A 16,834-nucleotide genomic window follows, 5' to 3' on the forward strand; every position below is an offset into this window, starting at 1 on the left:
GGTAAAATGCGCTCCACAGTGATTGCGACAATTTAGGGTTCAATTTTGCCCAAGGACACATCTGCGTTCAGACTGGAGGTGGTGATATGATCCCTCCATAGTGTGACCATTATGGAAAAGTATACAATCCTCTACCATCCGAGGATCATCTAAAATGAATTCCAGGGTGTATTGATTCGAATTAGACGAATCGAAATTTTCCAAATTTGCTATAGTACAAAATTTTCCTAGATAAGCAAAGAAATACTATTACGGTAAAACTAAAAAGGCACTAAAAAGACAACTTGATGTGGCTGAATCAGAGGAGCCTCATAATAGCTTTGGCTAAACTTGATTGCATGTTTTATCATACAATACTCTGCACAGAAAGGAATTGATGTATTCCACAAACTGTTACCCAATTGTGGCTGTCTGTGGCCCAGAAAGTAGGTGGTTCAATCCCTGGATCCTTTATTGTATGTGTATTAGTATCCTTGGAAAGACACTGCACCCAAAATTGCAGCTATCGGTGTGCGAGTCCTGTGTGATAGAGAAAGTGATGCATATAGATGCACTGTGTGAATGTAAGTTAATGGCAAAACAGTATTCAAAAGTGCTTTAGCCTTTAGTGGCTTAAAATACCTGTAAACTCTGTGTGTGTGTGTGTTTCTAATTTCTGCCTGTGTCAGTGAGTGGGTTTCAGTCTGTCAGGAGGTTACCATTTCAGATGACACCGCCAACTCCAGCTGAGATTTAAGGCCACTCCATGCCATGAATTACACAGATTAAGACAGCCTGTAGAGCCATCAAAAACATCACCTCCAAAGTTAAATGAAAAAAATGCTTTATTTATTTTCCCAGAATGCTTTGGAAGTCAACCCACCCCAAACCAAGATCATGATGAGTGATGAAAACATTTTGTTTACAAAATCAACTGTCTAGCAAAAAAGATAGACAAGGACAAAAGACAAGGCACACATTTCATAAGTCCTTGGCCACAGACATAATAAATGCGTGTGGTCTTGTTTTCAGGAAGGCATAATAATCGCAGTACTACTACCACAAAACAAAATGATCCAAGAGTTTAAGATATAAATGTATACAACATTAACACATTTATATTTTGTGGATTTTATTATAATACAATAAACAACCAATCAATTGCCAGAATATAGTTTTATTAACAAATGGTAAAACTAAGAGACTAAAAAACTATTTTCAAAATGTTTTCTTTCTTCCACAGTGCTAACACTTTGAATGAGAAGGTTTTAACAAGAGGCGCTAATAGTCCTATTTCATAGTCTGAGATTAAATTCAGCAACTATGAGGAACTATTTCAAATACTAATAACTACTAATAACTAATAATTAAACTAAACTTATCTACATTGCACTGCAAAATATACCCACAAGATTTGATAAGTTACATTCATAGTATTTCAGATCCTCCCACCAGCACAACGTAGTTCAGTAAAAATAATGAAAAAAAAAAAAAAAAACAATCCCCAAAATGAGAGAAATAAGTTGAAATGACAGTATAAAGTAGTTTACAGTAAAAAATTACAACTTGATCCCATAAAATCTTTGGTTAAGTAAGGAAAGGTGACTTCAGCAAGACTATGTGCCTTCACAGAGCATCAGACAGGTATTCCACCCTGACAACCATATTTGTCTACAGAGAGCAGTGGGGAACTTACACTTTTTCTTTTTAACGGTCTTGTTGGTTATTTGTCATTTTTGTGCAATGGAAAATTATTTCCATTCACCTCCACTGTAGTAGCAGAGAGGCAGAGATCTCAGATAGATCTCAAAACCTGGACAAATAAAACTGAAACTATCTGAATGGATATATAAACTATATATAAATGATAATTTTCACAACTTGGCTGGACTAACGCTTTAAGGGCAAATCTATTTCTTTTGTGAAAGGGACTGAAAAAAAATTTGAATTTTCACTGGGGCTGGACTTGTACTTTCTCACTCTTGTTCTGAGCAAAAGTGTGCATGATTCTGACAGACCATATCTGACAACTTTAACAAATAATATCAGGATAAGTCCACAGGGGTTCAGGGTCACATTGTGACAGATATAAAAAAGATACTTAAAATAAGATCAAATAAACAGACTTCAGATATTTTTCTAAATTCATAAGAAAACACGAATGACCAACACACCAACCTTTTTTCAAAGTTCACTCCAGCAGAAAAACATTTACCTTCAGGAAGAATACAACAGTTACAAGTACAAAAAAACTTCAAGTAGCATCAAATCTCAGTGCTGTTCAGACTTGCTGTGGCAGGACCCACCATACAGGGTCAGGACAGTTTACTTTACTGTTGTATATTTCCAACATGTTACTGCACTTCCAATCTCACCAGTTGCTCCAAAACACTGTAAACAAACCTCTGATTATGAGCATTGTTGTCATTTACTGGCACCACTAGTTAACAGGTGTCACTAACGGTTGCCCTGGAAACACAAGATGTATTACTGAGTTAGCCTAGAGGTAAGGTGGATAACATTTTACCGTTACAATTAGTCACTGTTTCATTTGGTGTAACTGCCTAACCTCACTGATCTAACAAAAACTATCTTTGTAGATGGCTCTTGGTCTTAAGCAGGTAATTACAGGAGTTAAACTGCATGGTTTCCCCCAAAATCCAAGCAGGTGTATCACAACATGGCATTTTAGTTTGTCTTAATTATCCAATCAATCACTAGTGAGAGTGTATCTGTCCAACACAATTTTAGCAGCATGGAAAAGGCTATAGCAGTTAAAAGGATGGAAACTGATTCTCAACTATACTCGAAACCCCCTTGACAGTTCTGATTTGCTTACCTTATATTTTAAGGTGTCAGTTACCACAACACCAGACCTGCTTGAGTTGTTTAAAAATCAGATATGTGGCTGATCTGACCCTGTGGTAGATGCCCCTGTGAGGCTGTGTTTAGGTGAAAAATGGTTCCTTGGAAATAATAACTTTGATATAAATTAGACTGGTCAGTTACAGATGTCATAATTAGGTCAGGGCTTGTGGAGTTCATAAGTACAAGGCTAGGAAGCGTCTGTCAATAACTATAGTAGGATTCAAAGTAATGGAAATTGCTCTATAAATGGCTGCTACCAAAATAAACATCCCTTTAAGTTTCTCTAAAGTTCTAATAGACACTGGTAATTAAGGCTACTTTTATGTCCAGATTCTGCCAATCATTTGTTTTGTGCAGGTAGTGTGCTCAAGATCAAATTGGCTAACATAGGAACAGAAAAACAGACAAGGAAGTTTAGTGTGCATTTCTGTGTGTGTAGTATGTGCAGATAAATCCTCCAGACCAAAATCTGTTCTGTCTGGTTCCTCAGGCAAAGATGGTTGCTCAATGTTCCTTCGACCTGTGAAAGACAAACACCAAAACCGTTTTGAAAATAACCTAAATTAACCTTAAGACCACTTCTCTCTTGCCATCTACATTTGTGTCTTCTACGTGTGTGACACTGCTTTGTCATCTGGAGATATTTGTTTAACTTTTTATTATTTTCATTTTTAAGTATGTTGTGTGATAGAAGCATCATCAAGATGCAAGAACCAATGGAAACAGGACCTTGAGTAAAATCATTAATAGGAGAAAAACAGGACTTACTGTACAATGGAAATGGGACGGGGTTTAGTTGAGTCAAGCTCCTTTGTCACAAGCCGTAGTAAAAACTATACATACATTCACAAAGTCAATTATTACAGCATTTCATATATTCATATAAATACATATTATATTATAAACATGCATTCATAGCTTTATCTATTTGTTTTTCAACATCCCGGGGGGAAGCAGACAGAAAACACATCCAATATGTTATAAACTCAAGTTATTATGGTGACATAACATTTATTTAAAATTGTTTTTGTCAGCCATATGCATTAAAGGTCCAGTGTGTAAGATTTAGGTGAAAGGGATCTATTGGCAGAAATTTAATGTAGAATAATCGAATGTAGTTTTCTTTACCCCAGTAAAGGACCTTTATATTCAAATACTTTATATTTACATCGAGGCGACCCTCTCTACGGAGGCCGCCATGTTTTTTACATTAGTCCAGACTGGACAAACTAAACACCTTTTGAGTTTTGGTCACAATGTTTTATGACAATTAAAGGCTACCACAGGTTCTTTTTCATGTTTGGAAAGAGAGGGTGAGGTGAGAGGTGTTCAGCTGCAACATGCAATTTCAACACTCGATATCACAAAATTGTACACACTGTACCTTTAAGGTTCCATATTCACCATATGTAAGCTATGTCATATGAGTCAGAACATCAGTAGCCAGCCATTCTAAACGTAAGGAAGTAAAGTTAGAAAAGCAATTACACTGTTACACGGTGGGTTTTTTTTCTGGGGATGAGGGTGGGTGTTTAAGTGGTCAGTCAGCCCTCTTCTGTGGTACACACAGCCAGAGATGTTGTAAAACCGCTGTATGGTCACAATGTCCTGCATTGCATGTTTTATATCATGTTACTATAATCCATGTCCTCAGTTCTTACACCTTGGTCTGCAAACTTCTCTCTAAAGCTCTACTCAATGTTCACTGTTATGAACAGACATTCTGCACAAATATAAATAGATTAAGAATCAATCAAAAATTGTTTTCCTCATTGAATTCACAGAGAAGCAACAGGTACATATTCTCCATATACACACTAAACACTGGAAAGGTTCACATAAGTGTCAGAGGCCTACTGTATAACTAGCCAACACAAGGGAAAACTCGTGTGTGTGTGTGTGTGTGTGTGTGTGTGTGTGTGCATATACAGTATAATGTGCTAGGAAGCTGGTTAAGGAACAGATCTTATGGTCTCTTTGGAATCAATAGATGTAACTCTGTTGTAGGGACTTGCTAAGTATGACAAACAATTAAGCCACAAGCTGTACAATCAAGACGCTTAAAAGCTTTGCCAATTTGCAGTGGGATTGTCAATAAGAATACCATACAAAGGCAACAGTAAAAAATATAACAAAATAAAAGTAATGATTCATTTAGCTTTAGGGACGAATCAGTTATTGATATTGGCACATCTGTTGCTGGTTTTCAAAGCACTCACCAACAGAGCAAGGAAGTCAGCTGCCATCAGCATGTAGAAGACCTGATCCCATCCCCCTGAAGACAGCAGGCCAGCCAGCAGGGGGCCCAGTGCTGCACCTTATTACATAAACATGAGCAGGGTCATCATCGTTACAGTTTACTGAAGAACCTAAGGGAAAGGTTGAAACATAACTGAACCTTACATTTCATGAAAAACATAAGACTGGTTTGAAAAAATGCTATTTAGTATTAGTTTTGTGATTTTCCGTACTATAAAAACTATACTATAAAACAAATGTCTTGAAAACTAACAATAAATGTAACAAGTATTGTTTGTGGAGCCTGATTTGTTCATTTGGTGTGATAGAAACAAGCTTCTGTGTGCTGAAAATCATGTAATTTCATTCTTAGATATTTTAGAAAAGACCCTATTAAAATCTTTAACCAACAGAATTCCAGGAATGAGGTCACATTATTTCTTTCAACATCCCTCTCCTGGGCAGTTACTGTTTAACCAGGTTAGTGACCAGTGTTTTGTTTCATGGCATGGAATTACATTTATGTACTACTATTTATTGCCCACTAATTGTTGGTTTTCCATCTAACCAGGTAGCACAGTCACCAAAGTGTCCGTAACCCCCTACATTCAAATTTGACTCGAAACGGCGTCATTTACACAATGTTTTTAGCCTACCTTTAGACACCACAGGAGCAGTGTGGAGGCATTTTCTGTTGTTTTTCAACATTTGAAGAAGGTATCACCATTTAAAAGCAACGCTGTTTACCCCTGAAAGTCCAAAAGTGTTTTGTAGGCTCAGACACTTCACCCACCCCTCTATTTACCTCTTTAAGGAATTCCTTAGCTTTATCAGTAACAGACTGTACATTTGCATCAATGTCCAACCTCACCAGCTGTGTTTTTTTCAAAATGTAATAGCTCAGAAAGTTACTTTTGTCTTCTACTGCCCTAATTTGTTAATAGGTTACTTTTGTTGTTGGTACTTTTTCCATTCATAAACCCTCAAATAGAGAAAACATAGGAACAAGTCAGTATAAGTTTTTAATTGAATTGAAGGCCAATATTATCATTAGTTATATTATCATGGGTGTATTACTGTTAAGTCAAATATATATAATTTATATATATATTTTAACTTATCAATGGCGTAATTAATTAAGTGTCGCATAAGAGGATACTGAGTTGAAGTGTTAATGTCGTGCCTCCTGGGAAGAGTCTGTGTGAACTGATTTAGGGCAACAAATTTGGATAATTTGTAGGACAGAGAGAAATAAACGAAATAAGACAACAACAGGGAGAGCTTCAATGTCCTGAGAAGGACCTCAGAGAAATCATGAGTAGACGACCCGCATTATTTAATTTGGAAATATTTTCACTTTAAAACGGTGCTTAGTTTCCACATCATTTGTGTCATGTTTCTTATATCATGTGTGCAAGCACCACTAGGTAACGCATTGCATACATATTATTCTGCAAGTTTATTATGTATTATGCAGTGCATTGCACACATATTACTATTCTGTACACTTAATACAATTATTAAGTGTGCCCCCTAGTGGTGCACCACTGATCATTGCAATGCTCAACGGTGACTCAAAGGTCAAGACCAAGTGAGGGCAACATTTTTATTTTGCTTTTTACTGCTACATAGAAATATACAGTGTACTCTCTCTCTAATAGAGGCTGGATTTTCAAAATAAAACCCCCCGATAGTAACAAGATGTTACCAGGAAACCCGAAAGGAGCCTGGATTTTCAGAATAACCCCCTTCCCATAGTAACAAGATGTTGCCAGGAATCCCAAAAGGAGGCTGGATTTTCAAAATAAAATAACCCCAGATAGTTATAAGATGTTACCGGGAAACCCGAGAGGAGGCTGGATTTTCAAAATAAACCCCTTAGATAGTCCTGGGTGGTGATACGACTTTACCAGAAAGCCTGAGGGAGGCTGTTTTTTCAAAATAAAATCCCCTGGATGGTGATAAGACCTTATCAGGAAGACTGAATGAGGCTGGATTTTCCAAAAAATATATAGTTACAGGATGTTACCAGGAAATCTGAAAGGAGGCTGGCACATTTTCTCTCTGTCTCAAACGGAAACAGTCTCTCTTTGTCTCTCACCAACCTGGATCATGCTATAATCATGCAGCTTTTATAAATGTCTCTCTCTCGAGCCAGCAGCAAGCACTAGGCACACATTCCAAATTTGTCGGGAGGAATTTTAAAAATATTATTCAGCATTGAGTGACAATGTGGTGGTTGAGATGCATTAATTAAGGTATTGTGTTTCATTTGCATTATTATAGGTTTAATGATTAATATTTGCATATGATTTAATAAAGTTGGTAGATAATGGAATAGAATATGTTCATAATGTTCATTTCATGCATTTAAGACTTATATATGAATTTCTTATTATTAATTAATTATCTGATTTATTTATTTAAATGTGATAAATAATTATTAGTTTATATATTATCTATTTTTCTTGGTTTCTTTATAATCTTTATCTTTATTTTAAGGTTATCAATCTAATGCCCCTACTATGTGTAACCTGTCTTTCCTGAAATTATTCCTTCTCTAAAATAAATAGCTGAAGACATTGAGAAAGAAAAAAGAAACTGAGTTGTCCAAGCTTCCTCTGTCTGGTCTTCTATGCCATTTTCGCATTATGGCAAACAATGAAGCAGAAAAAAACCCTGAAAACTTGCTACAAATATAATTTTACAAATTATTTTGAGTAATTACTTCAGTAAATACCTGCAAGTAATTCTGTATACAGAAAAAATATGGCCATGACAAGACAGTGCCCATTTTGTTGGTCATATGTGTGTGTATATAGATATATATACTGTATATACACAGTATAATATGCACACATTTATGAATGGGAAAAGTACCAACAACCAAAGTAACCTATTAACTAATTAGGACTCGTGAAAAATCATATCAATCCATCGTCACAGTATTACACCAAAGCAGTTAAACTTCAAGGATATTAATCTGTTCATTTAGGAAGCTCAATTTCACCTGCTCTGGTGTAAATGAAAGAGACAATGGGTGCAATGGAGAAGCAAAAGCAAGGAAAGACTTTTTTTGCATGTGGTGGCTACAGATAGTTGCTCTCTCCTTATCCTTCCTGGCTGATTCTTCTCTAGTTTTGTGTTCTGCTATTGTCCTTGCGACTACTGGTAGCATGAGGCGGTACCTGCAGCCCAATGAGGTTGCACAGGTAGTCCAGCTCCTCCAGGATGGCACATCCATACCTACGGTCACAAGAAGGTTTGCTGTGTCTCTTAGTACAGTCTCTTAGAGCAGGGTTTTTCAGGGGTGGGGCGCGATTGTGGTGAAGTGAGGTGTTAAAAAAGAAAATGTGATGTGAAGTTTTGTTGTTTATGTTCTAAAAGTACAGATGTTTGAATGTGAGAGGCAGTTACTTATTTGCTCTCCAAGGGGGGGCACACTTTGACAACCCCTGCTCTAGAGCATGGAGGAGATACCTAAAGACCGGCCGTACACAAGAAGAGCTGGTCAGGGCCGCAGAAGGGCAACCCAGCAGCAGGACCAATAGCTGCAGTATATATATATATATATATATATACGTATGAACACAGTGTCTGATTATAAGTGGCACTGACCTACAGATCCTGTGCCATCAATAATGGCAGTGACAGTCGACAGTGCTCTGGCATTGCCTTTCAGGCTCTTATGGGTCCCCTAGGATGAAGAGTAAAACAGAGAGGGAGAGAAAGAAAGATAAGAGAGTGGACCTGTTCCTTAGTTTCATAGTTAAAATGGAATGTGACTACGGAACACGCTTACCAAATCAGCAGATACTGCAGTTGTGATGAGGGCGTATGGTCCATTGACTAGACCTCCACACACTAGCAGCATGCCTAGGAAATACACAGAGTATGTTCTTTTCATGTTTTCAGTATTTATGTCTGTGAGCACACAAGTCCACTTTTCTCTGAAAATCTATGCATACTTCTATGATACTTGGATAAAGTTAAGACAAATTTAGTGAGGAGAAATAAACTGTCGATAATGTAATATCTAGCAGGCACACTTCTTTTGATGACATTTGTGTTGGAAATTATTACATAGGGGCTGCTGTTGCAGCTCTGCAGTTGCACATCATCTTCTGCAGTATTAAATTCTATCATATATTGACACTTAAAATGTTCCTTAAGCATATTGTGAGGATAATGTTCAGTACCTGTGACCATCATGACATGAGTCATCATTCCAGCCACAATGTCTCAAATGATGAGCCAGTAAGTACTGATGAGCTACTCTGTGCTGATAAATTTAGCCAAGTCATGTGACCTCATTAATCTGAACCTCATACATGACAAGCCAATAGTTTCAATGGTGTCGGTATTTATATCATCATTTATGCAATATGCTTGCAAAACAGTGTTCTGGGGCATTTTTAATAAGTCAATCAATACACTTCAGATTACCCTAACAAAGGCATTTGCACACATATTTGAGAAAGGTTTTGTGAAGGTGTATGTGAATGGAAATCTATAATGTTAAGAGCTTTGAGTGGTCATCAAGACTAGAAAGGTGCAACATAAATACAGACAATTAACCTTATGTAGATCATAAATTATTTGACCCGCTGATGGGTCGTCAGGCTGAAGGAGAGTCTCTGTTTCCAAAGAGGGACAAATTGTTGGGTGGTGGAAAGAGGAATTTGAGAGGCTCCTGAAACTGCCCCATATATTTTTTGATAAGGCAGAGTCTGAAGACTTGGGGGAAGCCTTGTCTATGTCCCTTGCAGAGGTTGCTATGGTAGGTAAGAAGCAAAGCAAAGTGAGAGCTGCATCCTTCAGCACAAAGTTGAACATGTTCCCATTGGCTGTTGGACTCAGGGGGTTGCCCTTTTGTCTCAGATTTAGTTTGTGATTTTCATGGATATGATTTCAAAGCTCATCCATGGAAAGGAGAGCACTCAGATGGCTACCTATTTGACCTGAAGCGGGTAAACGCAATGATGGAGAAATTGAATGATTCATAATTCTGTAAAGTGCTTTTTAAGCAGCTAACCATGTGGCACCAACTCTGACTAAGTTAAAAGGTGAGATCTGGCTCTTACCGATGGTTGGCCCCAGACCAAATTCACTTATCATGGAGAAGCCATACAGCTGCAAAACAAAGACAAACCAAAACAATGAAAGCACTCACATTTTCATTCACTACTCACTACTATGTCTATAGGACTGAAAAAAATGTAGGCACTGAGGAGCAGATCAGCTGTGTGTTGGGTTGTCTGTTGTTTACACCGGCAGCGTGTCCGCTACTGGTGGCAGAGCGCTAAGTACATATACTGTATTTCCATTGATCAAGTCGGTGTGCTGTATATACTAAACTAAATGTCAGGACACTACAGTATGAAGACCAGCATCTTCCAGTCTTGATATTAGAAAAAAAAATTGTTTTATTGTGAAATATTTGCATGTGGAGTGGAATATGCATGGCCTCATACGTACTAGTACTGGTATTTATTATTAAGTAGACAGAACTACTTTTATACAAGGAAATAGTCATATTTATGGCCATATTCAAGGCAAAGCCTGTGTAAAAACATTGTGCTGTAGTAGCAGTACTCTGCAGAACACATGGTTGAACTGAGAAGCTAAATATTAGTAAGATAGATCGATGAACTTTATTGATCCCAAATGGGAAATTGTTGTGTCACAGCAGCAGGTCAAGGACATTCACAAAGAGTAAAGAACACAAAGCTTAATACAAGAGACTACAAAGAGACAAGGTGCAAAATTGCAGTATTTGTTTGGACATGACTAAAATAATAAATATGACTATATGCAGTAAGTACTATCAGAGGTGGGAATTGTACAGTATCATTGCTGTGGGCAGGAAATATTTCCTGTATCTGTCCTTGCGGCAGTGGAGATTAACTAGTCTGTTGGAGAAAGTGCTCCGCTGTCTGACCACCAGGTCCTGAAGAGGGAACTCTTGATTGTCCAGAAGGATAATCGTTTATTCAGCGCCCTCCTCTCCAACACCACGCCAATGACAGAGCCAGCCTCCTTAATCAACTTGTTAAGTCTGTTGGTGTCACCGGCTCCAATGCTGCTCCCCCAGCCGACCAAAGCAAAGTACAGTACATTGGCTACAACAGACTGATAGAAGATTTCTAACATCTTGCTGCACATGTTGAAAGATCTAATCTTCCTCAGGAAAGAGGAAAAAGTACTTCTACTACTACTGTACTACTAATCCTCAACTGTCACAACATCTATCCCAGAATACGCAGTGGCTGTGAAACCGTCCTCTTCCTCCTGAAGTCGGCTACCATCTCCCTTGTCTTGGCCACATTCGAGGTGGCAACAGGGAGGAGCTGATGATTATTCATCAGCTCCTCCCTGTTGGGACTCCTCCCCTGAGGGACCAGAAAAACAAGAACAAGGAGGCAGACAAAAGCTAAAGGAGGAAGCTAGAGGGGAGACTCAAGCGGAACAACATGAGGGAGGTCTGGTGCAGAATGAAAACCATCGCCGGCTTCAGACCAGCTAGCGTCAGAGGAGCTGAGGGCAGCTTGAACTTTAATTTAATCTATGTTTTAACAGATTCGATTCAGCAGCCCCTGCCCCCCTAACTCTTCTGCAGTCTGTCTCCAAACACCACTTCTTCATCCCCCTAACTGTCCCTCATATTTTTGTGAGGGTGCCCCCCTCCCCCTCTTCCTTACACCTCTTCTGGCTCACAAGCTGACTGTCTTCTTCCTGATGAGTCCAACCCTCCTCCTCCCTAGCCTGCATCCTCTACAGTGTCCTTCACACCTCACCATGTTAGAAGACAGCTGAGGAAACTCCCCTCGGACAACACCCCGATGCTGTCAGCCCCAAGGTGCTCAAAGCCTGTGCCCCCCAGCTCTATGGAGTGCTTCACCATGTCTTCAAAATGAGCCTGAGTCTTAAGAGAGTCCCTGTGCTGTGGAAGACATCCTTCCGCATTCCTGTGCCAAAGACTCTGCATCCCAGTGGCCCAATAGAACAACAAAAAGTGCTAGCTATAGAAGCACTCTATGTATGAATGTGTGTGTGAATGGGTGAATGGAAAACTGTAGTGTAAATCATCTTGGTCAGGACAAACTTAGATCCCCTCCAGTTCGCTTACCAGCACCAGCTAGGAGTTGAAGACACCATCATCTACCTACTGAATTGAGTCTACACTCACCTGGACAAGCTGGACACTGTGAGGGTCATGTTTTTTTGACTTCTCCAGTGCTGTCAACACCATCAGGCCAGCTTTACTGTACAAGAAATTCTTAGCGATGCCGGTGGATGCCCCTGTCGTGGCCTGGATTGTGAACTACCTGACTGGCAGACCACAGTATGTGCGCTTGCAGCACTATGTGTCTGACAGAGTGGTCAGTAACACCAAGGCCCCACAGGGGAAGGTCCTCTCTCCCTTCCTTTTCAACATCTACACCACAGACTTCAGCTACCAGACAGAGTCCTGCCATCTCCAGAAGTTTTCTGATGACTCTGCAATAGTTGGATGTATCAGCAAGGGTAAGGATGCTGAATACAGGGCTGTGGTGAGTAACTTTGTCACATGGTGTGAGCAAAGACAAAGGAGCTGGTTGTGGATCTGAGAAGGGTCAGGACACCAATGACCCCTGTTTTCATCCAGGGCAGCGTGGACATTGTGGAGGATTACAAATATCTGGGAGTGTACATCGACCATAAGCTGGAATGGACTGAACACTGATGCAATTTACAAGAAGGGCCAGAGTCACCTCTATTTCCTGAGGAGACTGAGGTCCTTCAACATCTGCTATACTATGCTGACGATGTTTTGTGAGACTGTGGTGGCCAGTGCTCTTCTGTTTGCTGTTGCATGCTGGGACAGCAGACTGAGGGTTGCGGACACCAACAGACTCAACAAACTGATCTGCAAAGCCAGTGACATTGTAGGGGTTCAGCTGGACTCTCTGACAGTGGTGTCAGACAGGGGGATGCTGCATAAGATGCACACCATCCTGGACAATTTCTCCCACCCTCTCCATGATGTGCTGGTCAAACAGCATGTTCGGTGCAAGTGCAAGCCACAGGAAGTCATTCCTGCCTGTGGTCATCCAACTATACAACCCCTCCCTCTGGAAAACTCTGAGTGAACAGACTTGAGTCATTACAAGCATATCCATTGGCACTAAATATCAAATGTACAGTACGCACAATATTGTATATATTTCATATTTTACTTTGTATTTTTATATTTTTATTTTATATTTTATTTTTATTTTTAATCTTATATGCTAACTTTTACTTGGAGCAATTGTAACAAACACAATGTCCCCCTGGTATCAATTAAGTATTTCTGATTCTGATTCAGAAGCAGATGATTTTTACAGACCCACTCTACAAAACCATCCACCAACACTTTGTACTCACCCTCCCTCCCACCACTTATATATGTGGCATGACTCGGAGTTGTTCTGAAGGTCAGAGATGTACAGTGTGAAGAGGAAGGGCGACAGTACAGTCCCCTGCAGAGCTCCTGTAGTTCTCACCCCCATATCAGAAAGAACACTGCCCGGCCAGACAAACTGAGGTCTGCCTGTCAGATCTGTCATTTAACCAACAGAGTAGTCAAACTTCCAGAATAGCTTTATTTCATCTGCATAATATAGAGAATCAGACACATCTTGTCGAAACAGGATTCTGAAAAATTGATTCATGCCTTTATTACGTCTAGGCTAGACTACTGCAACTCCCTATTATTAGGATGTCCCAGCAGATCCTTAAGAACCCTTCAGCTAGTGCAGAACCCTGCTGCACGAGTACTGACACGAACCAAAATCTTCCTGCTGACCTACAAGGCCCTCAACAATCAGGTCCCATCCTATATTAAAGAACTCATAACCCCTTACTGCCCCCACAGACCACTTCACTCCCTAAACTCTGGTCTCCTTGTAGTGCCTAGAGTTATTAAGAGTAGAATGGGTGATAGAACTTTTAATCACCAAGCTCCTCTCCTTTGGAACCAGCTCCCACTCTCAGTGAGGGAGGCAGACACAGTCTCTACATTTATGGCTAGACTTAAGACCTTCTTATTTGATAAAGCTTTTAGCTCAACGCTGAGCCATAGTCATCCATAGTTATGCTGCTATAGGCCTAGACTGCTGGGGGATCACCCATCAGGCACCACAAACCAGCACCTTCTTGTTCTCTCTCTCTGCCTTGTTTATTTTATTGTATATTATTACATGTCTCTAATTCCTTGGGTCTTCTCCTCCCCTCCTTGGTCCATGCTGTGTGGCTCTCCAAGGTCCTGATGAGGGATGGACCAAATGGAGGTTGCTGGTCTGTTGCAGGGCTGCCATGGAGGATCAGGCAACCACCAGCACTCTCATCTGAGGACCTCTCACCTATGGAGCCATGGGTCCACCTGCTGCGCATGTTGGACCATGAGGGAGGCAGGAGTTCCCGGGGGGAACAACATGCCCTTGGAAGACCATGCCAACGTCCATGTGGAGATTCCCAGGCTGGATTCAAGCCCATGACCTGAGACTGTGACCCCCCCCCCCCCCCCCCCCTTTCTTTCCTTTTCCCCTATTTTCTTTCTCCACTCACCCCAACCGGTCCACAACGAGCCCGGTTCTGCTGGAGATTTATTCCACCTAGGAGTTTTTCCTCCCGCTGTTGCTCATGCTTGCTCAATGTGAAACAAGTTGGATTTTGTCTTTGGTGGTGTTAAATGCACTGGAAAAATCAAAGAAAGTGACTCTCACTGTGGAACCAGCTTGATCCAGATGTGAGTGGGCTCGCTGCAGCAGGTAGATAATTGCATCATCCACTCCCAGATGAGGCTGGTAGGTGAACTGTAGAGGGTCCAGCGAGACCTCTCCAGAACTTTCATCACATGACATGTGGGGGCAACCTGTCGGTTGTCATTGAGGCCAGATGGGGTTGTCTTCTTGGGAACAGGAACCACGCAAGACGTTTTCCACAGCACTGGTATCTTCTCCTGATTAAAGCTCAGATTGAAGAGATGCTGGAGAATAGCAGCTAGCCGGTTGGCACAGGACCTCAGAACCCTTGAGCTGATACCGTCTGGTCACGGGGCCTTGCTTTGATGAAGCCTCTCCAGCTGTCTCCTCACCTGGCCAGTTGTCACAGACAGGTGGGGGAGGTGGAAGGTGTTAATCCCTTCATTGGAGGAGCAGCACTTTGAAGGTGGGGGGGTTATGTCCAATGAGCACACTGGGTGGCTAGAGTGGGGGAGGGCAGAAGCTTTGGAAGCACTGAGAGCGTCTGTAAGTCTGGGAGTGTGGTATGGAGGACAGATGAGGGCTGTGCACTGAACCTGTTGAAGAACAAATTTAGCTCATGTGCCCTCTCGGGGCTGCCTCCTGGCTGTCTGCTCCTCGCCTTGAACCCAGTTATTTCCCTCATTCCAGTCCACACATCCCTCACATTGTTCTGCTGGAGTTTGGCCTCTAGCTTCCTTCTGTAGGAGTCTTTACACTCCCTCAGCTTTCCCCTCAGATCGTGTTGTTTGACCTTCTGTTCTTGTCTGTCCCAAGACCTGAAGGCTTTCTTCTTCTTGTTGAGAAGATCTTTCAGCTCAGTGGTGATCTAGGGCTTGAAGCAGTCCTGCAGTGCCTCAGTGGCCTCCTGAGTCCACCTGCTCACAGTCCTTGTGGATGCAGGCTGCCGCTGGACGAGAGGGTCATACTTCGGCGTCAGCAATGCAGGTTGTGGTCTGATCTGGCGAGTGGGGGGAGGGCAGTGGCACTGTACGCATCCAGAGCATTAGCATACAGAAGGTTCAGTGTTTTACTGTCTCTTCCCCACGAAGTTAACATACCAGTGGAATAAAGGCGGAATTAAGTTTTGTCCAGTATGACATGATTGAAGTCACCAGTGATGGCTATAAAAGCATTGGGAGTTTAAAACCTTGCAACAGTGGAGTGAATGGTGTTGCTAGCTACAGTTGCATCAGCTGATGGAGGAATGTAAACAGCGACAGTGATGGCGGACATAAACTCCCTAGGCAAATAATATGGGCGCATTCCCACTGCTAGCAGTTCAATGTCTGGGCTACAGAGACACTCCTTCTGATTAATATATCCAGGATTACACCATCTTTCACTCACATATAGTGCAATCCCTCCTCCCTTCTTACCGCTCTGTATAACGTCCCTGTCCGCCCCAAATAGTAGTGAAGTCCAGTAACTCCATACTGTAGTCCGGGAAATCAAGTGCAGCCATGTCTTGGTGAAACACAACAAGCTGCACTCACGGTATTCCCATTGGGTCTTAACCAGCGCGCTGAGCTCATCCATCTTATTCCCCAAGGATCTCACATTTCTCATGATGACCGCTGGAACTGAAGGTTTATGTTTCCTCCTCTTCAATCTGCACTCATTTCCAGCTCTGCATCCCCGACGTCTCCTCTGTAGCTCCTTCAGAATTTCAGGTTTCTAGCCAGGCAGCACCACATGCTTACTCAGCGCAATCAGCTGGTCACGTGAGTAAACAAAGCTCTCACTCCTCTCTACATGGCTCGTCAAAACAAAGATTGTGGAAAATAGCAGAAGAGCGAGGAAAAAGTTTTAAAACACGTAGTCTCCAGGAATATTACTGAGATAAATTAAAAGAACAAAGTAACAAAAAGACGCAAGTCAAGAAAAAAACAACTGGAGCTGCTGTAACAGGCTGCCACCTAGCACGGCGCCTACTCATATGTTGTATATATTATGTATATATTTTGCATTGCACAAAAGTT

At 41.1% G+C, this 16,834-nt stretch overlaps 1 protein-coding gene across 23 annotated transcripts in view; it reads right to left on the reverse strand.

The window, feature by feature from the left end:
* Window positions 1-806: 806 nt before the first annotated feature.
* The window catches only part of slc37a1 (solute carrier family 37 member 1), a 60,425-nt gene continuing 44,397 nt past the window's right edge, over window positions 807-16,834 (reverse strand). For 10 of the 23 annotated variants that reach the window (XM_069532300.1, XM_069532302.1, XM_069532301.1 and 7 more), the window contains 5 exons: window positions 10,170-10,218; window positions 8,888-8,961; window positions 8,704-8,782; window positions 5,067-5,164; window positions 807-3,367 (listed from right to left, as the gene is read on the reverse strand). In XM_069532300.1, the coding sequence (XP_069388401.1) occupies window positions 3,188-3,367; window positions 5,067-5,164; window positions 8,704-8,782; window positions 8,888-8,961; window positions 10,170-10,218 (480 nt within the window). In that variant the 3' untranslated portion in view covers window positions 807-3,187. Of the gene's footprint in view, window positions 3,368-3,615; window positions 3,681-5,066; window positions 5,217-8,273; window positions 8,332-8,703; window positions 8,783-8,887; window positions 8,962-10,169; window positions 10,219-16,834 lie in introns of those variants that run through there. The other 13 variants (XM_069532304.1, XM_069532306.1, XM_069532303.1 and 10 more) reach the window with 6 other exon arrangements.

Source organism: Paralichthys olivaceus, chromosome 10, assembly GCF_024713975.1.
Source record: "Paralichthys olivaceus isolate ysfri-2021 chromosome 10, ASM2471397v2, whole genome shotgun sequence".
Classification (NCBI taxonomy): domain Eukaryota; kingdom Metazoa; phylum Chordata; class Actinopteri; order Pleuronectiformes; family Paralichthyidae; genus Paralichthys; species Paralichthys olivaceus.